General features: G+C 37.3%; 1 protein-coding gene across 6 annotated transcripts in view; it reads left to right on the top strand.

The window, feature by feature from the left end:
- Window positions 1-22773, top strand: part of TANK (TRAF family member associated NFKB activator) — a 97572-nt gene that overhangs the window by 34620 nt on the left and 40179 nt on the right. For 5 of the 6 annotated variants that reach the window (XR_013814106.1, XM_079782687.1, XM_079782686.1 and 2 more), the window contains exon 2: window positions 6437-6584. The exons of the other annotated variant lie outside the window; for it this stretch is intronic. Coding sequence is in view for 4 of the 5 variants with exons in the window: in XM_079782687.1 (XP_079638813.1) it covers window positions 6486-6584 (99 nt within the window). In the remaining variant the exon portion in view is untranslated. The remainder of the gene's footprint in view (window positions 1-6436; window positions 6585-22773) is intronic. 6 annotated transcript variants of the gene reach the window in all.

Raw genomic sequence — 22773 nt, 5'->3', positions numbered from 1 at the left:
AAAATAGAGGAACAAGTGGCTTTAAAGTTCAAGGTGTTAATATTTGAAATCTGTCCAATTTAATTAGCTGGGTCCCAGAGACTGATTCCTTTTTCTCTGGTCAGTGTCACTGATCTAACACCCAATTCTCTTCTTGGTTGTGAGATAGGAATTAAATGTATCATTTATTTAGTTGTATTGACCTGAATCATATCTACCCAGCATACATTCTTATTTCAAGAAATAGAATGCATCCATGTGGAATTTACTCAGTAACTCAGTGACATTTGTATGATCTAATTCAAGGACCTGAATTGAAGGCTCCACATGATTTACTTACATATGATGCAACTATTTTTAATTCTGCATTTACATTTTTAAAAACAAGAATGTACCTTCTTGATGGAACAGACATGCATTTTTAGACTTGCAGATTCAAGAACTGTAGAACAAAGTAGTTTCTTAGAAATCGATTCTAAACATCTTTTTTATATTAGAGAGGAAAAAACTTGGGTACAAAAAGATTTAGTGGCCCTAAACTAAGGTCAGAGGTCAGATAGTAATAGAACAAAACAAGAAACTAGATGTGTTCCCAATTCAGGGCTCTTGTTTGTCCCAGATTTTAAAATATGGAAGAAGCCTTGGCCGGTGTGGCTCAGTTGGTTGAGCGTCATCCCATGTACCAAAAAGGTCTTGGGTTCGATTCCCGGTCAGGGCACATAATCAGGTTGTAGGTTCAATCCCCGGTCCAGATGCATCCTGCATATGGGAGGCAACCAATGGAGGTTTCTCTCTCTCTCTCCAAAGTCAATCTAAAAAAACATTTAAATATCTATATGGATGAGATTTACATTGACGATTTGTACTGATATGTGCGGCTTCTTAAGCCAGTGATAAAATAACTTAAAACCTCTAATTTATACATTAGCGTATTGCAGTATATTATACTCCCTGTAGCTACCTAACCCATATATTTCTTTTCCTGATTGTATGCTTATTTGTAATCTCCTGTGTAAGCTGCCTTAAATCCTCCTTTGATTGATTTAGTATATAAATAAAGTATTCAAAGTGATACATAGTATTAATACTAACTACTTATGTTTCCATCATGTCTATGGCATGTCAGAAATCCTGGCAATGTTGATTATTCTAACAGTATTTCATCTTTTCCATCTATCAGAAGTAGCAATAGAAACAAACTTCCTGAGTGGAATGTTTAAAGAGATTACCATTCTTTTATTTCTTCAGAAAGTAATGACACTGTGGTCCTCATAATAAAAACCTTGAAATTGTTTTTAGTAAGCCTGAAAATTGACCTCAGAATATATTTATTATCTTAAAATGAAAGACTGTCCAATAAGATTGAAATGTTACTTAGGTATTTAAAAGAGCATTGTGATTAATGTTCATCCATTTTTCACAAAGGTGCCAAGGCCATTCGGTGAAAAAGAAGAACTTTTTAACAAATAGTATTAGGACAGTTGAATGACCACATGCAAAAGAAGGAATCTGGACATCTACCTCACACCATATACAAATCAACTCAATATGGATCAAAGATCTAAAGCTAAAATTACAAAATTACTAAAAGAAAACATAGGTGATAATCTGTACGACCTTGGATTAGGCAGTGGTTTCTTAGATATGGCACAAAAAGCACAAGCAACAAAAGAAAAAAATAGATAAATTGAACTTCATCAAAATTTAAAACTTTGCATATCAAAGGATACTATCAAGGAAATGAAAAGACAATCTAAACAATGGAAGAAAATATTTACAAATTATATATATACACACATGTACATATATATGTGTGCATATATATTACATATATACTATATAGATAATACATAAGACATAATGCATATATATGTATATATATACACATATATCTGATAAGTCTGTAGTTTTCAGAATATATAAAGAACTCTTACCAGGTATACCGGTTAATAATGCGGATTTTTTTCAATAGATGGAGTTATATATATGCGATTTGATATTTATGCTATTTTGTTGTTTTGACAACAAGCTTCAAAACTTCATATGTCAAATTTTCTGAAGATGTTAACATCATAGATATTTTTACGCTTAAAAATGTCGAATTTCGTGCCAAAAAAAGAACATTTGCGGGAATTTTTAATTCATTACTTTATTTTGAAGAAAAGTGCTGCTGAATACTTCAGGAAGCTTATGGTGAACATGCTCCATCTCAAGATACCTGTGAACACTGGTTTAAACTTTAAAAGTGATGATTTTGATGTGAAAGACAAAGAACATCCAGGTCAACCGAAAAAGTTTGAAGACCAACCATTACAAGCATTATTGGATGAAGATGCATGTCAAACTCAAAAACAACTTGCAAAAAGATTAAACGCTCAGCAAACAATTTCCAATTGTTTACAAGCAATGGCAAAGATTTTAAAGGAAGGAAAATGGGTGCCACATCAACTGAACAAAAGACAAATGGAAACCGAAAAGTCATCAGTAAAATGTTGCTTCAACAGCACGAAACAAAGTCTTTTTTGCATTGAATTGTGACTGGTGATGAAAAGTGGATTTATTTTGAGAATCCAAACGCACAAAATCATGAGTTGATCCAGGTCAACCATTAATATCGACTGCAAGGCCAAATTGCTTTGGAAAGAAGACAATGCTCTGCGTTTGGTGGGATCAGGAAGGTGTGGTGTATTATGAGCTTCTAAAACCAGGTGAAACCGTTAATACTGATTGCTACCAACAACAAATAATCAATTTGAACCACTCTTTGATCGTAAAATGACCAGAATGGGCCAGAAGACACGGCAAAGTAATTTTGCTTCATGATAACGCACCATCACACACTTCAAAACCAGTTAAAGACATGTTAAAAGATCTTGCCTGGGAAGTATTAACCCGCCCGTTGTATTCACCAGAACTTGCTCCTTCAGATTACCACTTGTTCCGATCCATGGCACACACACTTTCTGAGCAGCACTTCAAAACGTACGAAGAAGTGGAAAATTGGCTCTCTGAATGGTCTGCCTCAAAACAAGAAAAGTTCTATTGGGACGGTATCCACAAATAACCTGAAAGATGGGAGAAATGTATAGCAAGCAATGGACATTACTTTGAATAAAGCACTTTTGATGTTTCTCTTGAAATTATCGTGTTTTCTTTGATTACAAAATCTGCATTATTAACTGGTACAACTAGTACAAGTCAGCATTAGAAAGACAACCCAGTTAAAAAGTGGACAAAGGACTTCATTAGACGTTTCTCCAAAGAAGATATACAAATGACCAATAGACAGTGGAAAAATGCTTAACATCTTTAAGGAAATGCAAATCAAAGCTATGGTGAGGTACCACTTAACACCCACTAGGATGCATATCATTTTTAAATGGACAATAAAGGTTGGTGAAGATGTAAAGAAATTGAAACTGTTGTACTTTGCTAGCGGAAATATAAAATGATACAGCTTCTTTGGAAACAGTTTTGGCAGTTCCTTGAAAAGTTAAACAGAATTTCCATCTGACCCAGCAGTTCTTCACCTTGGTATATATCCAAGAGAATTGAAAACATGTTCACACAAATATGTGTACACAAATAGTAGCTTTATTCAAAACTAGAGGCCCGGTGCACGAAATTTGTGCACGGGGGAGTGGGGGGAGGGCAGGGAGGTGTGTGTCCTCAGCCCAGCCTGCACCCTGTCCAATCTGGGACCCCTCAAGGGATGTCCGACTGCCCGTTTAGGCCCGATCCCGGTAGGATCGGGCCTAAACGGGCAGTTGGTCATCCCTCTCACAATCCAGGACTGCTGGCTCCCAACTGCTCGCCTGCCTGCCTTCCTGATTGCTCCTAACCGCTTCTTCCTGCCAGCCTGATCACCACCTAACCACTCCCCTGCCAGCCTGATTGATGCCTAACTGCTCCCCTGCCAGCCTGTTTGCCCCTAACTGCCCTCCCCAGCAGGCCTGGTCACCCCTAACTGCCCTCCCCTGCAGGCCTGGTCCCTCCCAACTGCCCTCCCCCGCTGGCCTGATCGCCCACAACTGCCCTCCCTTGCAGGCCTGGTCCCTCTCAACTGCCCTCCCCTGCTGGCCATCTTGTGGCAGCCATCTTGTGTCCATATGGGGCAGCCATCTTTGACCACATGGGGGCAGCCATCTTGTGTGTTGGGGTGATGGTCAATTTGCATATTACTCTTTTATTAGATAGGATAACCAAAAAGTGGAAACAACTTAAATGCCCATTAATTGAAGAATGACTAAGCAAAATGTGTATATCTGCAGTGGAATATTATTCAGGCATAAAAAGCAATGAAGAACTATTACTTGCTAAAGCATGGATAAACCTTGGAAATTTTATGCCATGTGAAAAATGCCAGACACAAAGACCATATATTGTATGATTCCATTTATATGAAATGTCCAAAATAGTCAAATGGATAGCATTAAAAAGCTGATCCGTGGTTGCCAGGGATGGAGGGAGGGAGGAATTGGGACTTCTAATAGGTACAGTGCTTCTTTATGTGGTGACAAAAATGTTCTGGAATCATAATGGTGATGATTGCACAACATAGGGAATACACTAAAAAACAAAAAAGTATACTTTACAATGGTGCATTTTATATTATATGAATTATACCTTAATGTAAAATACTAAATTAAAGGAATTATACCTAAAGATAAAATGAAAGACATTATGAAAGATTAGAAACTGATATTGTTAAGAATTTCCAATTTTAAAGAAGCTAAAAATGGGCAAAAGACCTAAATAGATACTTTTCAAAAGTGGACATACAGAAGGCCAAGAGACATATGAAAACATGCTCAAAGTCACTAATCATCCAAGATATGCAAATCAAAACAACAATGAGGTACCGCTCACACCTGTCGGGATAGCTATCATCAACAAATCAACAAATGACAAGTGCTGTCAAGGATGCAGAGAAAAAGGAACCCTCGTGCACTACTGGTGGGAATGCAGACTGGTGCAGCCACTGTGAAAAACAGTATGGAGTTTCCTCAAAAAATTAAAAATGGAACTCCCATTTGACCCAGTAATCCCACTTCCAGGAATATATTCCAAGAAATCAGAAACACCAATCAGAAAGAATATATGCACCCCTATGTTGTGCATTTCTATAAAGTATTAATAACAAAATTTACAATAGCTAAGATTTGAAAACAGCCTAAGTGCCCATCAGCAGATGAGTGGATTAAAAAACAATGGTATATCTACACAATGGAATACTACACTGCTGTAAAAAAGAAAGAACTCTTACTATTTGCAACAGCATGAATGGACCGGGAGAGCATTATGCTAAGCAAAATAAGCCAGTCGGAGAAAAATAAACATCACATACTCTCACTCAACATAAACTGATGAACAAAAATAGATCCAGAGACATAGAAGCATCGAACAGACCATCAAACCTCAGAGGGAAGGCCTGGCGGGGTGGGGGTAAGAGATCAACCGAAGGACTTGTATGTAACCAATGGACACAGTAGGGAGGTGAGGGCATGTGCTGGGGGGTGGGAGCGGCCTAGAGGTCAAAGGAGACATGTAATACTTTAAACAATAAAGAGCTTAAATTAAAAAAAGAAGAAGCTAAATAATTTGGTACTCCCAATACCTCCTGTAACTGATAGAGAACTTTGTCTACTCTGTGGCCTTCAGCGGGTTAAAAGAAAGGTCCTGTGGTATGGTTTTTACAGCTGGACAGGAGGAATCAGTTATTGGATGGCTCTCTGCTCAGAGCTAAGGAATGTGGTTAGAGATGTTATGTAAATTGAGATGAAAAAACCAAATTACTGTACTTCCACTGAGTAAATCACCTGTAGTTCAGGAGGAGCAGGGAGGTTGGAAAACTAATATGGAGTGGGGGCAGTACTTGAAGGAACGTGATTTTTCTTTTTAAATACACAATCCAACAGCAGCTCTCCCTAGATTTTGTGCTAAAATAAGAGCATTTTCACACATCTTAATTGCTCTGTGATAACAACAGTGTGAACTTCATCCACAAACATTTATTGTGTATTTAATTTTGCTCTAATTTCAGTGTAGCAAGAAGTCACCTTGTGAGTGGGAGTAACTGTCCATTTAGTAAAAAGAAATCTCTTCCCATGTTGTTAATTCTGTTGTACATTTCTATAAAGTATTAATAACACCATGGCCTTTTATATTTCTCCATTTTTAGGTTGCACTTCACTATTTTCAAAGTCGCATCTTTATCAACTGGAACCACGTTTGCTTCTTAAACATTAGTAAAGAATATTTTTAAAAATGTAGAAGTTAAGGTTTCACAGTATTTCTTATTAGAATTTAAGATGAAACTTTTATGCCTTTATAAACCTTTATAGTACTTGATGCTATAATGTTCATTGTAAACCATATAGAACTGTCTTTAAAGACGCATTTTTTAAATGAGATTTAGCTAACTTAATAGCGATAAATTGTTCTGGTTATTTTCCAGACCTGTCATTTACTCCATCCTTTATAGTGATGCTACAGGACAGAGAGGAATGGATAAAAACATTGGTGAGCAACTCAATAAAGCTTATGAAGCCTTCCGACAGGCATGCATGGATAGAGATTCTGCAGTAAAAGAACTACAGCAAAAGGTATATGGTTTTGGTTTTCAAAGTTATTTATCCTGGTAAATGGAATTTGAGAGTCTTTTGCTACTGAAAAAATATTATATTGTTAGAAACTGTCTTAACTATAATTACTGAAACATGGGGCTATATTAATGGATATAATCTGAGATTTTTATGTGACCTGTGGGAAGAGTTCATTTAAAGGTAATTGTATAAAGAAAATATTACAAATGGTCTTTCATAAATATTTTTTCAATTACAGTTGACATTCAATATTTAGTATTAGTTTCATAGTTTTTCCATAAAATGATAAACTGAAAGAAGTATCACTCATAGTTTTGTGTTTTGTTTTTATATATTTTTATTGATTTCAGAGAGCAAAGGAGAGGGAGAGAGAGAAACATCAGTGATGACAGAGAATCATTGATTGGCTGCCTCCTGCATCCCCCACACTGGGGATTGAGCCAGCAACCCAGGCATGTTCCCTGACCGAGAATGGAACCATGACTTCATTGTTCATAGGTCAATGCTCAACCACTGAGCCATGCTGGCTAGGCATGTTTTTTTTTTTTTTTTTTTTTACATTGTTATTTGGCAAGCAGGAAGACAGTACAAATTTTAAAATATCCTAGAACTAATTTGTTATTAATTTATAATAGTCTTCCATCTTTAACTCTTAACAGAAAAATAGACTATCTCAGTGAAAATATTTAAGGACTTAACAGAAGTTTCAGCTTTGTAAAATTACCTCTATACACAGTGTACTATAGGGTGATCCTATGATTCCTAAAAGAAGCTGTGAAGGTATACTAGGGCCCAGTCATATTAATATATGTCTAAGTAGTTTGTACTTTATTCTTATTCAGTCAGAATTTATTGAAGGATTAATATACGCTTTAGAAAAGTCTAGTATATAGTTATACAAAAATTGTGGGATAGAAGATAGGATAGAGAACAATATGGAATTCAGCTCAACAAACATATCAATGCTAAGCAATGTTCTAAGAGCCAGGAATTTAAAAGTAAGTGGCAACCATCAAGTTGAACATTATGTACTTTTAATGTATAATTATGTTATAATTCTGTTTTTAAAAGAAAAAAATGAGTGACATCCATTTCAAGCAATCAAAATAAGGAATTAAAGTATTAGGAAATCTAAGATATCTAAGATTTATGTAGGCGATAGAATGGAAAGCAGGTGACACCTGAATGCAGGCTACTTCTAGGGTGACAGCCTGGATTCTAGAATGATAACCAAATATCTGGAATAGAAACTGGGTTAATGGTGGTGCTGATAACTGAAACCAAGAATGAGAGAAGGTGCAAATTTGGAGATAGAGAAATAAGATGTGTAATTCTGTTTTAGTCATTAGGTTTAGTTACCTATGGGGCATGCAGGTGGAGTGTTTAATGGATGTTTGCAAATATGGATGTAGAGTTCTGAATTGGAGATTGCAGATGCAGATTACAGAATAACAGGTTTGCCCTAGCCGGCTTGGCTCAGTGGATAGGGTGTCGACCTGCGGACTGAAGGGCCGGGGGTTCAATTCTGATCATGGGCATATGCCTGGGTTGCAGGTTCGATCCTCAGCAGGGGGCGTGCAGGAGGCAGCCGATCAATGATTCTCTCTCATCATTGAAGATTCTATCTCTCTCTCCCTCTCCCTTCCTCTCTGAAATCAATAAAAATATAAAAAATAAATAAAAATAAAATAGAATAACAGGTCTTATTATAGCCTTGAATGTGGATAACACTTCTTAATTAGAGTGTTTAGAGTAAGGAAATAGTTGAAGGACCAAAAGGTAAGAGGAAGGAAATGAGGTCAACCCATTGGTCAGGAATAGGTTAAGGAATTTACTGTGAACAAGAGGAGAAACATCTATTCCTCTGAGAACTGGAGGGAACAAAAGGGAAAGAAATAACTGTAAATGAAAATAAGTTTGCAGGTAGGAGGTGGTGGTGGCCAGAAATTACAAGGGTTATCATGTATCACTTATATGTAAAATCTAAAAAAGTCAAACTTATAAAAAACAGTTAAATGGTGGTAACCAAGGGATGGCGTGAGGGGAGGGAAATAAGATTGATGGTGTTTAAGGTTACAAACATGTGGTAAATAAGGGTACAAACAAGTAATAAATAAGACAGAGATCTAATGAACAATAAAATGAATATAGACAATAACATTTTACTATAATTATGTAATGTGATAACACTACAATGTTTATTATAATATATACAGGTATCAAAATAACATGCTATACACCTTAAACTTGCACAGTGTTACACATCAGATTTATTCAGTAAATTCATCTGAGCCTTCTGTAAGTCAGATCTTTTCGCTGGTAGTGGATCTTGGCTCAATGCTGATGAAAAGGAAATATCTATGAATCACAATAAAGCAAAGTGCTATAAAACAAAGTATGCCTGTAATACAAAGTAATAAGAGTTCTGACATTGGGTTTTATACTTTAAATCTCATTTATTTTTAACTTTTTCTAAAATATGTTTGTGTGAAGACACTTATACTTCCTTTTGACATTTCTTGGGATTTTATTTTATGAAACATTTATTGTTTTTGAATTTACAGAATCAAAAGTACCAAATGTAAATCACTAACTTCTTCTCATGTATCTACTCCCAGAAATAACATTGAACTTTAAAGTAAACAAGCTAGTTATTTCTCACTTATAATCCTTAGTAACAAGTTCTCAAACTTCTATCTACACTAATAAAAAGAGTAAGATGCAAATGACCGTACCTTTGCGATGCCCACCAGCCAATCAGTAGTGAGTATGCAAATTAACCCAACAAAGATGGCAGGTTAATTTGCATATGCAGGCACCGAGCGGCAGGGGGCAGGGCGGGAAGCTTGCATTGTTGCCATGGCGATGACACAGGCGTTCCGCACTGTCCCAGCCACTTGGGGCCTCTGGGCAGTGTGGGAAGGCGGAAAGGCAGCTCCAGGCCGGAGCAAAAAGGCGGCTCCGGCCGGAGCGAAGGCCGTGCCGGCAGCCAGGGGAAGGAAGGCCCATTCTTGCACAAATCTTTGTGCATCGGGCCTCTAGTCTATAATAATAAAAGCGTAATATGTTAATTAGACTGGACGACCTTCTGGGTGAAGCCAGGGCTGTGAGGGAAGCCTGGGTCCCGGGTGCCTGCTGGCAGCCAGAGGGAAGCCCAGATCCCGGGTGCCTGCTGGCAGCTGGAGGGAAGCCCGGGTCCAGGTGCCAGAGGGAAGCCGGTGCCGGCAGCCAGGGGATGAAGGCCTACTCTTGCATGAATTTCATGCATTGGGCCTCTAGTATGAAGATAAGAGCAAAGGCTCTGAAGTCAGACCTAAGTTTTAAATACCATTTTGAGCACTTCCAAGATTTTTAGCATGGATGAATAGAAGATTGATGCAGCCACAGAAGTAGAGAATGCTGATTTTAGTAAAGGAAATTATTACTTTATTTGGCTTGGATATTTTGAGTTCACATGTTGGATCAAGATCTAGGGGAAGATGATCAGCAGGCATTTGAAATATGGATTTCTGGAATAAGGTACCAGTTGGAAATACAACTTTGGAAGTTGTCTTTATAGAGATGATACTTGAAGTTATAGGAGAAAGAGGTACCAAGGAGAAAGAGAAGAAGAGAAGCAACAGGACAACCTTGGAAAAGTTGCATACCAGCAAATTGGATAATTTTGATCAAATGGCTAAAAACACTCAAGCTGCCAAGACGAAATCATGAAAAATAAAAAATCTAAGAGATTGAAACAGTAATCAAAAAGTTCCCAACAAAGAAAGTCCAGGACCCAGATGCTTCACTGATGAATTCTACCAAACCTTTAAATAAGAATTAATACCAATCCTTTTCAAATTCTCCAAAAAAAATTTGATTAGGATAGAACACTTCCTAACTCATTCTTTGAGCCAGCATTACCCTGATACCAAAGCCAGATAAAAACAGTACAAGAGAACTAAACTAATATCCTTTACAGATGTTGATGTAAAAATCCTCAACAAAATACTAGCAAACCTAATTCAGCAGCATATATTACAAGCATTACACACCTTGACCAAATCAGATTTATTCCTGTAATGCAAGGATGGTTTAACATACAAAATCAGTCAAGGTAATACCATCTTAACAGAATGTTTGGATGAACAAAATGCTCTATATACATACAATGAAATATTATCCGACCTTTAAAAGGAAGTAAATCTGACACATGGTACAACATAGATGAACCTTTAAGATATTATGTTAAGTGAAACAAGACTCATAACAAAAGATGATTCTACTTTTATGAGATACTTAGAGTAGTCTAATTCATAGAGACAGAAAATAGGGTGGTTTCTAGAGGCTAGGGGAGGAGAATGGAGAGTTAGTGTTTAACAGGTACAGAATTTCATTTGGGGAAGATGAAAAAGTTATGGAGCTGGATAGTGGTGATCGTTGCACAACAATGTGGGTATACTTAATGCCACAGAACTGTACACTTAGAACTGGTTACAATGGCAAATTTTATGTTGTATATATTTTACCACAACATTTAAAAAAATCTATTACAAAAAAATATATAATTGGTATAATCTAGGTTTTCTGACTAGCTGTTTTATTGCTATCCATCTGTCATTCATCAGTTTGAACAGACTCCCCAGGCTTTTACCATTTAGCTGTTCACATGCCAAGCCAGTTCTTGTCACAGTGTTTCTTCTAGTTCACTGCAATCTAAGACTGTGAGGCCCCTCTTTGAGAAGTCAGTGTGCTACATCCATTTAATAACATTCTGTCAAGCAGATGCATTTGAGTATTTCAAATTAATAAGGGAGACAAAGACAAGGCAGGTAAGTGATTTTTAAAATATTGTTGGCCACAATTACAAAAACAGCACATGCTTATTGATAAAAATGCAAATAATTCAAGAAATACAGAATATAAAGTGATGGTCCTCTTTCTCACTCCCCAGAGTTAACCATTGTTAGTAATTTGATATATATCCTCCTAGAATATGTGAATCATGTTTTATCAAAAATAGAATCATGCTAATCTGAAAAAGGTTTCAAGTTTTTTTAAATACTTTTCATTGTCATCATCACTAAGATTTAGTGAGGCCTATGTTTGTCAGAGTGCTTTACAATCATCACACAAATCTTATAAGGAAATATTTCCATTTTTAAGATGATGAAAATGAAATGCAGAAAGGTGAAATTACTTGACCACAAGCACATAACTACATAACTAATTAGTAAAGCTAGTAGAACTTGGATTTGAAAAAATCTGCTTGACCACAGATTTCATTTTTATAATTGACTAGAGGCCCGGTGCACAAAATTCGTGCACTGGGTGTGTGTGGGGGGGGTATCCCTCAGCCCAGCCTGCACCCCCTCCAATCTGGGATCCCTCAGGGGATGTCCGACTGCCGGACCATGGGATCGGACCTTTCAAAATCCGGAACTGCTGGCTGCCAGCCGGTCACCTGCCTGCCTGATTGCCCCTCACCGCTTCTGCTGCCAGCCTGATCACCCCCTAACCACGCCCCTGCCAGCCTGATCGATGCCTAACTGCTCTCCTGCTGGCCCAATCGCCCCCAGCTGCCCTCCCCTGCCGGCCTGGTCCCCCCGCAACCGCCCTCCCCTACCGGCCTGGTCCCCCCCCCCCCCCAACTGCCCTCCCATGAAGGCCTGGTCGCCCCCAACTGCCCTTCCCTGCAGGCCTGGTTGCCCCCAACTGCCCTCCCCTGAAGGCCTGGTTGCCCCCAACTGCCCTTCCCTGCAGGTCTGGTCGCCCCCAACTGCCCTTCCCTGCAGGCCTGGTTGCCCCCAACTGCCCTCCCCTGAAGGCCTGGTTGCCCCCAACTGCCCTCCCCTGCTGGCCATCTTGTGACCACATGGGGGCGGCCATCTTGTGCATATTACCTCTTTATTATATAGGATTTGCCTAAAATTGATAGTCTTTCACGTTCATACATATTGAGCTTCCTCACTTCATTTCATAACTGACTGTATCTCTTATACTACCTCTTCCCTTAAACACTATTTTCTTTCACATTCTAGCACCATGTTTGATTTTTCTCATAGCCTCTTTAGCCCCACTTCCTCAGTCTCTTTTGTTAGGTTTCTCTATGGCCAGGCCACTAAATATTAGAGTTTTTCAAGCACAAATATTATGTGCTTTTTACTTTATAGTCTCATATAAGCTATCGCATCTTTTCCTGTGGCTTCAGATACCTATAAGAATGACTCCTAAATTTTATCTCCTTATTTCAGACCTGCCCTCTGAGCTCTAGACTCATATATCTCATTTCCATTTGGAAGGCATATTAAATTAATGTCAGACCTGAACTTACATATCCATTTTTTTCTCACTTGTACCATTTCAAAGGAGTGAAGAGTTTTATAAGTTGCCTTTTTATGTATCCTAAATTACCTCACTTAAGTTTTAAAGGATGATCCCTCATACTACTATTGATCATCAAGTATATTTACATTCCCTGACCCCTAAATACTGTTGTAGAGGGCCTCCTGGGAAGGCACATGGACATTCTTTAAATTGTCAGCTGAGCCCCAGGCACTGGCAGAGTCCGTGTCCCCGGTTACACACACACACCCCCCCCCCCCCCCAAGAAGGTGGTGGGTGTTATTCAGTTTCTGACTTACCTTTGTCCAGGGGCGGGTCTAGATATGTAAATCCAGTAATGCTAGGGCCTAGTTAAGAATGCAAATAAGCTCCTTTGATCCTAAGTTTTGGTGTTACTTCCTGGTATTTTGGGATATAAAAATAAACCTGCTGCGTGGCTCCTGTGCTTGCTGCCTCTCCATCAGAGAGAATGGCGCCCACCTAGCTCCCAGCTTTATAAATCTATTTCTGCCTCTTGGTCTCTTTCTTTCTTTAATTTCTTAATCCCCAGCTCCTCCACTCAGCAACTGGACTATTTCCTTTTCCGTGATGGAGATGGACGCGGAAAAGAGAGAAACATCCCCCCCACAACTGTTTTTCTCTTTCCTATACCAGATTTTCCATTGTTATGCCTAGGCAGTCCTGCCACTATGCCTTTAAATTGTTTGTCTTAGAACCTCCTAAGTGTCTAGTAAAGTGTTACATACTTTAAATTTATGTGTAAATCCTCTTAGCCCTACAAAGTCAGCATTGTCAGCCCATTTTCAGATGAAACTGATACTCAATAAAGTTAGTTTTTCAACCTAAATGGCAGAATCTATACTAAAACTAGGCTTATCTGACTCTAAACTTCATATTCAGTATAATAACCTGGCTAAATCTAGCCCATTTCAGGTTTTCAAACTGTTTTCTTCCTTTCGCTATGACTCTAATATAGTCTCCTCTTTTCTTGGATGAATTCTTATTTTGTGATCTATACATCTGTTACCAAAAAAAGGGTAGAATATAAAGCTGTTAACATTTCTTTCATTTGTCCTACAAACTATTTAGGATGTGCCAGGCACATAATAAATGCCTGGGATTCAAAAGTAAATAAAATTTAGAGCATGCACTTAAAGGGTTCACTGTCTAATATTGGTTATTCTCTTTTCTTTGTGTAAGCATTCATATGTATCTGCACTAAGAGATCTTCTGACTTACAAAATAGAGGAATGTTTAAATCACAATAGCCCCTGACATAGACAACTCTAATACACTTACAGAATAAGAGAAGAGACTATTACATAGGGCAGTGATAGAGTTGGCTTGGCCTCTGAATTAGTTATTGTAGAGGATAAGCTGTTGTTATGGAGAGACCAAGAAATATTGTGGCTAAATAAGATAGAAATTTGGTACATCTACACGATGGAATATTACGCTGCTGTAAAAAGGAAAGAATTGCTACCATTTGCAATAGCATGGATGGACCTGGAGAGCATTATGCTAAGTGAAATAAGTCAGTCAGAGAAAGATAAATATCACATGATCTAACTCGTTTGTGGAATATAATGAACAACATAAACTGATGAACAAAAAACAGATCCAGAGACAGAGAAGCATCAATCAGACTGTCAAACCAAGGAAAGGTAGGGGAGGGTGGGAATAAGGGGGAGAGATCAACCAAAAAACTTGTATGCATGCATATAAGCCTAACCAATGGACACAGACACCAGGGTGGGTGAGGACATGAGCGGGTTGGAGCGGGGGAATGGGGGAATAAGGACACATATGTAACACCTTAATCAATAAAGAAATTTAAAAAGTTTATTTCTTGCTCACATAACAGTCCAGAGGTGAGTAACCAGGGCTGGTAAGGCAGCTTGAGAATCCTTAAAATGTGGTTTGTGTCTCTGGAATCACAGTGGCTGCTCTCTTTGTTACTATTTCCCTGCCAGTGTGGTTGGGGGTCAGGGGGTGAGAAAGAAAGAGATGGTCCAGAATTTGTACAGGTTACTTCTGTTCACATGCTGTTAGTCAGCACTTAGTTATGTGGTCACACCTGGTAGTGGGGAAGGCTGGTGAATATATTCCCTAGCTGGATGACCATATACCGAGATAATAGTTTATATTACTAAAAAGGAGAATGAGAATGTATATGGGGAAATAATTAGCAGTTTTGCCACATCTTATGGCTGACTAAGCTAAATTTGCTGGGAGAATTTCAGATATCACAGGATTCCATAATATAGAATTAAATATGTAGTAAGTTTTGTTAAGTTACCCACTTGCTTGTCCATTTCTGCCACTCTTCTATGGAAGACAACAAATATATTTAATAAAGATTTAAGTGCCTTCTATTCTTTAACGATCTTTCTAAGAGAAGAATCAGTAATAACGTAATAAAAACATCTGAAAATTTTAAAACTGCCATTTAAAAGTCAGATTACCATATTCACATATGATTACGTTACAGAAAACTTTCTATAACTGATCTGCTTGTCCCAGGATCCTTTGTACTATGCAATCAGAAAAAAAAACTCTCCTTGTTAAGAAGAAAAATATGAATAAAATCTGTCTCTTCCTGCCCAATTCTTGATTAAAAGAGAAAAATCAACGTCTTATAGAAAGAAAGAAATCTTAATTCTAAGATAGTTAAGGTGCTGTGCTATAAATTGCTTTTTCTTTGTACTGATAAGAAATGTGAAGGATACTAACCAGTGAGTCAGGTAAAGACCTCAAATAAGACTAAATTTGACTGTGCTCTTTTTATCATAAATTACAGATCCAAACCGTTTTTCTGACAATAAATGTAAAGTCGTAAGGACTGTCTTGTCAGATTATTTTTCTCTAGAGCTGGTCTGGGCCCATCTGAAATGTTAACTTGGCTGGAAGGCTTATGTTGCCTCTAAAAGTTTGTAAAACATGTTTTAAAAGGATTGCATGAAAGCATAAAATGCCTTTTTATAGGTACTATTTTATTTTTTTAATGCCTTTACTTTTACTTAAGATGTAAATTATCTCATTGTTTACCACCCTTTTTTCCTTTCTGTGTTCCCAAAAAACATATTTCTCTGTGTAAAGTATTGGTGGGAACAGAGCAGTTCACTCTGTTTTTTCTACTGAAGTTACTGGTATTAGACTAAGGGTGCTTCTGGCTGTTTCTAATCAAAGCCTAACTTCTTCTATTGCAATGCTAGTACTTTGCCATAGACTCATTTGCACCTATCAGAATTTAAAATGGATCCTTTGTTCCACGTTTTTATTTCCAGAAATATGCCCTGTCAGAACTTTTAGACAGTTATGCTAGGTTCAAGAAAATCCATTAATAATTAGAAAAATTAAAATTCTGATATTTATTCAAAACTATTTTGAGACCTTACTCAATATAATAGGAACTGCTCTAAGTATTGGGTCTGCAATGATAAGCAGACATGCTCCCTGCGTTGTGCAACGGTGGCACAGTCTAGCAAAGCAGAGACTAGTCAAACAATCTCAGAAATGTAAAGTTTCAAAGTCTGATAAGTATCAGGAAGAAAGGTAAACTGCTATTAGAATGTCTGCTTCACCTAATCAAAGAGGTCCGAGAAGACAATCTTTACGAAGTGATTTTTGAAAGGGCTGGGTTTAGGAGGGTGGTGCTTTCTAGGTATAAGGACCTGTGTTATAAAGACCCATTGGCCTGAAAGAACTGAAAATATAAGGGAAATAGTGCAGTGAGAAGAGCCAGGGGCAAGACTATGTAGAGTCTTAGAGGCCATATTGAGAACTTTTGGTTCTTTATTCTAAGAGCAATAGGAAACCATTTAAGATTTGGGGATGGGAGGGGGAGGTTGGGTATTATGGTTAGATTTGCATTTTGCAAAGAACACCGTAACTAGTGTGAAGAGAATGTATTGACTGATAGACTTAAGTAGTTTATTTGTAGTAGTTTATTAAAGTTGTAATGGCTACATTGAAGGTGAAAAAAGGGATAGATTGGAGAAATATTTAAGATTAAAATTGACAGTAATGGATTGGCTATAGAACAAATATAGATGTCAGGTATAGTTATACTTTCTGGATAGACAGTGGTGCCAGTACTGAAAGAAGGAATACTAGCAAAGGACCTAATTTTGCAGGCAGCAGGGCGGAGTTGGGGAGCAGTAAGGTGGTTGGAGGGAGGGTAATCATTAATTTTGAATAAGTAAAATTTGAAATGCTTTTCCAGTAGCACTTGGCCACATAGATCTGATGGTCAGAGGAGAAGTCTGGACTAGAAGGAGAAATTTGAGTCTTGCATATAACCGGCCACTGGGGATGAGATTGTCTAAGGCAGTGGTTCTCAACCTTTTTAATGCCGCGGCCCTTTAATACAGTTCCTCTTGTTGTGGTGACCCCCAACCATAAAATTATTTTCGTTGCTACTTTATAACTATTAATTTTGCTACTGTTATGAATTGTAATGTAAATATCTGTGTTTTCCGATGGTCTTAGGCGACCCTGCTAGCGGTTCTCAACCTGTGGGTCGCTGCTGTAGAGCCTAAGACCATCGGAAAACACAGATATTTACATTACGATTCATAACAGTAGCAAAACTACAATTATGAAGTAGCAACGAAAATAATTTTATGGTTGGGGGTCACCACAACATGAGGAACTGTATTAATGGGCCAAGGCATTAAAAAGGTTGAGAACCACTGGTCTAAGGGGAAAGTATATAGCAAACAGAGGACCTCAGTAGAGCTAGATACCGGTATACTCACATGATATGCCATAATGGTTATTTAGGGGCTTGGACTTTGTGGTCAGGCAAACCTAGATTCAAATCCCATCTCTACTACCTACTTAGAAACTTTGGGCATGTTATTTTATACCTCTTTATGCCTCAGTTTTCTCATCTGTAACCTCCTCAGAAAGTTAGTATAAGGAATAAATGAGATATAAAGAAATATAACTCTGATTTTGGTGCATAGTAAGTATTCAGCGAAATGATCATATGAGGATAATGTGTTGTTGAAAAATTTGATTACAGAACAATTTGTATTTTTTAAAAAGTGAGATATATATACATGTACACAAAAGTTCTGAAAGGGTACAGACCAAAGTGTCAGTAGTAATTACCTCTGAGGAGGAATGGAAAGCAAATAAAAGGAAGAGGCTGCCACTTTTTACTTTGTACATATCTGGCTTTTTGTTGTGGTGGTGATGATGGACATTTTGTTGTTTGCATTTTTTTCAACAAACATGCTATTTTTGTATTATTAACAGCCATTAATTATTCCTGAATCATCTTAGCTATTTTTATAGGCTTTATGAACTTTCTTAGCTTTGAACAACCAAAGTTTTTGTTGTTTTTGCTTGACAAAATGTTTTTTATTCAACGGAGATACCACTCTGATTTCTCAAAAAGAAACTTCTGAGTTATAGGTTACAATGATCTAGAAGAAAGACTGAAAAAAACTGGCTTAGAGCATGGGGTGGTTGTGTGGTAAGTGACAAATTGCCAGTGTTCTCTGGTAATCAGAGCTTTAGTTAAAAGATGTGTGCACTACAGGCTATGGTAATAGATGTTATGTAGATACTTTACTCATTATTAAAGGAAAGGAATTAATGTTTACAAGGAGCTTATTATATGCCGGATATCTTATACATGCACTCTCTTTCATCGCTTCAGGTAAATATTATTTTCAATTCCAAAGAGAAAGAAACCAAGGCTCAAAAAGACTAAGTAAATTAACCAGGACCAAAACACAGAATTATAAAATAAAAATAGTTTGTCTTTATCATTTGACATGCTGTGAAATTGATGGCAACATCGTCACCTAATAATCTGATTTGTTAAATTGTAGCTCTAGCCTAGATAAATCTTGGTATTGGTGAGGGCAGGACTTCTGCCTAGTTATAAGAGAATATAGTAGAGAGTGGGTGAAGAATGAGCTGTGTAAATCAGGATCCTGAGTTGTTAATCCTATACAATCTCTTTTTTTTTCCTTTTACTTAAATTTGAAGTTGATGTTTAGTTTACCAAAGTGTCAAGATATGACAATTAGTTTGTGTCTAAAGTGCTATGTATTGCGATAATTAATATTTAATTATCTTCCTTCATGAACTCTGGAGCTCCCTATTGAAAGCATTTGTGGTAGCCAGGCAAATCCTTCAATAAAGCTTTTGTTCTCTTTGTTAATTTTGGTACAGTTTAAAAGGTTTTTTACATTGAGACTATTTTTTAAATTCATTCAACATTTGTTAAATTCCTTTTTTTTAATACTTGGAGGAAAACAGTGGTATTTTTCAGAATGTTGAGATTCTTGAGGATGAGAAGAGATTATGTTCAAGGAGAGATAACTTATGTTTGATCTATTTACAGTATAGATGACGTAAGGACACTAGATTTTTTTCTTCATCTAGGGATAAGTGCTTTGGGAAATATGAAAAATGAGAATTTTCAGTGTCAGCAATAGAAAAAATTTATTTTATGAAACTATTTTAATATTTATGAAACTCATAAAAACTTATGCAGCTATATGTCCAAAATTATGGAAAATATGCTGCCATAGTTTTGAAGATAGATTCAAATTTTGCCTAGATAAAGGGACATTTCTTAAGGTAAGCTTTTGATTTGATAGTTGAGAGTATGTATGGCCAGCCATTTTTAATAAATTTAAGATATGTACTATATGTGATCACCGTTGTTTTAACTTTTGCTTTTGAACACTAAGGAAGAATACAAAGTGCATTTTAATACAAGTACCTAAGAACCTGTTTTGCCTCTTTAGATGCTGGTAGACCACTTGTTTTGCTAGTCTTTAGAATTGGAAGGAGTGTCAAATACACAGAAGCCAGAGTCATCTTGGCCAGATGGTGTTTGATACAGATGGATGGTTAGTTGTCATGCAGATCTCTTAGTTGGTAACTTGTTGCTGCCATCTGACTCAAAGAATCATTCACACACACTGGCTGTCAAAAGCATCTTCTCTTCTGTCTGTTTTAGCTGTCATGTCTGTGCTCTGTACAGAAGTGTTGACAAGACATTGCTGTTGTACATTTTCAATGCGGTTGTTAGTGATTTTTCTGTTTTATGGGGTCTTTGGTAGTGCTGGAATGCACTTGCTCTAATTGGTTTTCTTTTTAAATACTGTGACAGTGCAATAATTATCTGACCTTTGAAAAGGACTTTTCAGGTTATAATTTCATTCAGATCTGTTCATTGCACAAAAGCATTTAATTTAAAAAAACACTTTTGTTTCTTTTAGTTTCCAAACATAGCAAATAAACTGAATTCTATTGATTATTTTGCAATTTGACATAATATTCTCTGGACTTTCCCTCTCACAGCCTTATGGCCCATTTTTGTGTGTGTGTGTTTTACTATTTTCTGAATATTGTGTATTTTCTCTTCTCAAATTAGTAGGGTATTTTTCTGATGGCATAAGCTTCCCCTTTTTTTAAAAGAAAAATCTTCAGACATTGCCTGTCATTTGCATCCATTTTCTCAAACTTAACTTCCTTTTGTCTTATTCACCTGCTGACCTTGTCTCCATTGTTCCTGTTTCCCTTACGGAAATATAAGCAGTGCCTGTTGTCCTTTCCTTGAGGTCACTTGTGAAAGCATATCTATTTCTCTGATACTTCTTTAACTACTTAAGTCGTTTATTTGTTCAAGTAATGTTTACTGAGCATCTCAATATGTGCCAGACATTCTGCTGTACTGTGGAGATATCAGGACTAAATAAAGTACTTTATTAAGTAGCTTAAGAAATAATTCAAAACTTCATTTTGAAGTAGTTGTTGATCTGTTAATTAATCTAAGCTAATGAGTCCATTTTCAACATTATTAATTTATTATAATATGTTATGTTCAGATGTACTAAAGTATGTTTTTAAGCCAGAGACTAGAAGATGAAAATTACCTGGCAGAGGCTTTCTGAGTTGGTTCCAAAGAAAAATACAGGTCATTTGGTTTTTCATTAAGATGAGGAATATATATAATAGAGAATGGGTTGGGCCTGTCTCTAACTTGCTAAGTTTTTGTACTGGTTATTTTATGTCTGGATAGAATGTACATACCTATCAAAATATAATAAAAGAATGGGTAATTGTTGGTCAATGTTTATGACGAGCTTTGAGTTCTTCGAAGAAAGTTCTAAATACACAGAAATAGATAGAGAAGACTAACATCAACTTGTTCTCCAATTCATCAGCCTTGGTGGCTGTGTGTAGCCCAGGTAAATTTAAGGTATTACAGAATTTGCTACAGGTGTTTGAATCCTTCTTTCACTTGACCTACTCTTTCTAGAGCCTTGAACATAAATTTATCCTATATAATAAACACCTAATATGCTAAGTGTCCGACCAGTCAACTAGTCGACCAGTCTCTATGATGCGCACTGACCACCAGGGGGAAGACACTCCGACTGGTAGGTTAGCTTGCTGCTGGGGTCCTGCTGATCAGGACTGGGCGAGATGGGCCGGACACACCCTGGAGCCCTCCTGCAGTCTCTCCCCAGTCCCGATCGTGCACCGGTGGGGTCCCTCGGCCTGGTCTGTGCCCTCTCGCAATCTAGGACCCCTTGGGGGATATCAGAGAGCCAGTTTCTGCCCGATCCCTGCAGGCCAGGCCGCCAGGCCGCCAGGCCGAGGGACCCCACCAGTGCACGAATCAGTGCACTGGACCTCTAGTGTAGGAATAAGGTATCATGTCCTAGGAAGCCTGGCTTTAGACTGAATTTTGGTATCTGTGGTTCAGTTCGGATCCTCATAGGATATATGGTCTACATGGACTCACAAGACTGGTTCTTCTATTTATAATGAAATTTACTTGGATTTTTTTAAACTTGGGTTATTTCCTTAATTTTTTTCCCCAATAAGTATGTACTGAATACGTCCTATGTATACGTTACCTTGCAGAGCTCTATGGAAGTATCAGTTTATATAAGACTACACTCAGGCAGCATGCACATCACTTGGTTTATTTGTCAGCTCTGTCAGTTATGTTTAAAGTGTATTATAGAATTTTACCTTGGAAAAATGTGTTTTTTTGCTTTAATTTCTTTCTTTTTTTAAAAAAATATATTTTATTGATTTTTCACAGAGAGGAAGGAAGAGGGATAGAGAGTTAGAAACATCGATAAGAGAGAAACATTGATCAGCTGCCTCCTACACACCCCCCACTGGGGATGTGCCCGCAACCAAGGTACTTGCCCTTGACCGGAATCGAACCTGGGACCTTTCAGTCCGCAGGCTGACGCTCTATCCACTGAGCCAAACCGGTTTCGGCATAATTTCTTAAGCTAACTTATTTTGGGAATCTAGGAATAACTGGGTAATTTATAAGGAACTTTAAACTTATTAGTGTCTGAAAACAATAGAGCTTTACTGATTTTGAACTTTGGTTAAAAATCAGCTCAAAATCAAATATTTAATATCTATTGAAGGGACATTATGAGATTATTAGGACCCCATCTCACATTTCAAGGAATTTACAATTTAGTCATTTATTTGTTCCTCTGGTGATAGAAATTGGTAAAAAATTCTCTATTAATTTTTGGTGATATATATGTAAGACTTTGTACTAATTTGGTGATGGTTATGCAACATCTTCAAATTTGCTTTGAAGGTTTACAGTATCTGAATCTGCAAATTGTTTCTTCTTTCACTGCTTAATTCTCAGAGCCATTATAATAGCAAAAGGGATAGATTAAAAATACAAGGGAAATTGAGGTATTTAAGATAACCACTAAAAATTAGCTGTGTTCTGGAGTTCTTAAAACTTTTAGAAAGGAAATTTGTGATCAGTGGGATTTTGTAATTTTTATGTGTCCCTTTAGTTTTCATAATGTTTTAGTTATACCCACTTTCTTTTTATTTT

This window comes from Cnephaeus nilssonii (genome assembly GCF_951640355.1).
Source record: "Cnephaeus nilssonii genome assembly, chromosome: 10".
In the NCBI taxonomy this organism is placed as follows: Eukaryota; Metazoa; Chordata; class Mammalia; order Chiroptera; family Vespertilionidae; genus Cnephaeus; species Cnephaeus nilssonii.
The sequence above is the reverse complement of the archived record's forward strand: the minus strand, read 5'-3'. Positions and strand labels throughout refer to the sequence as shown.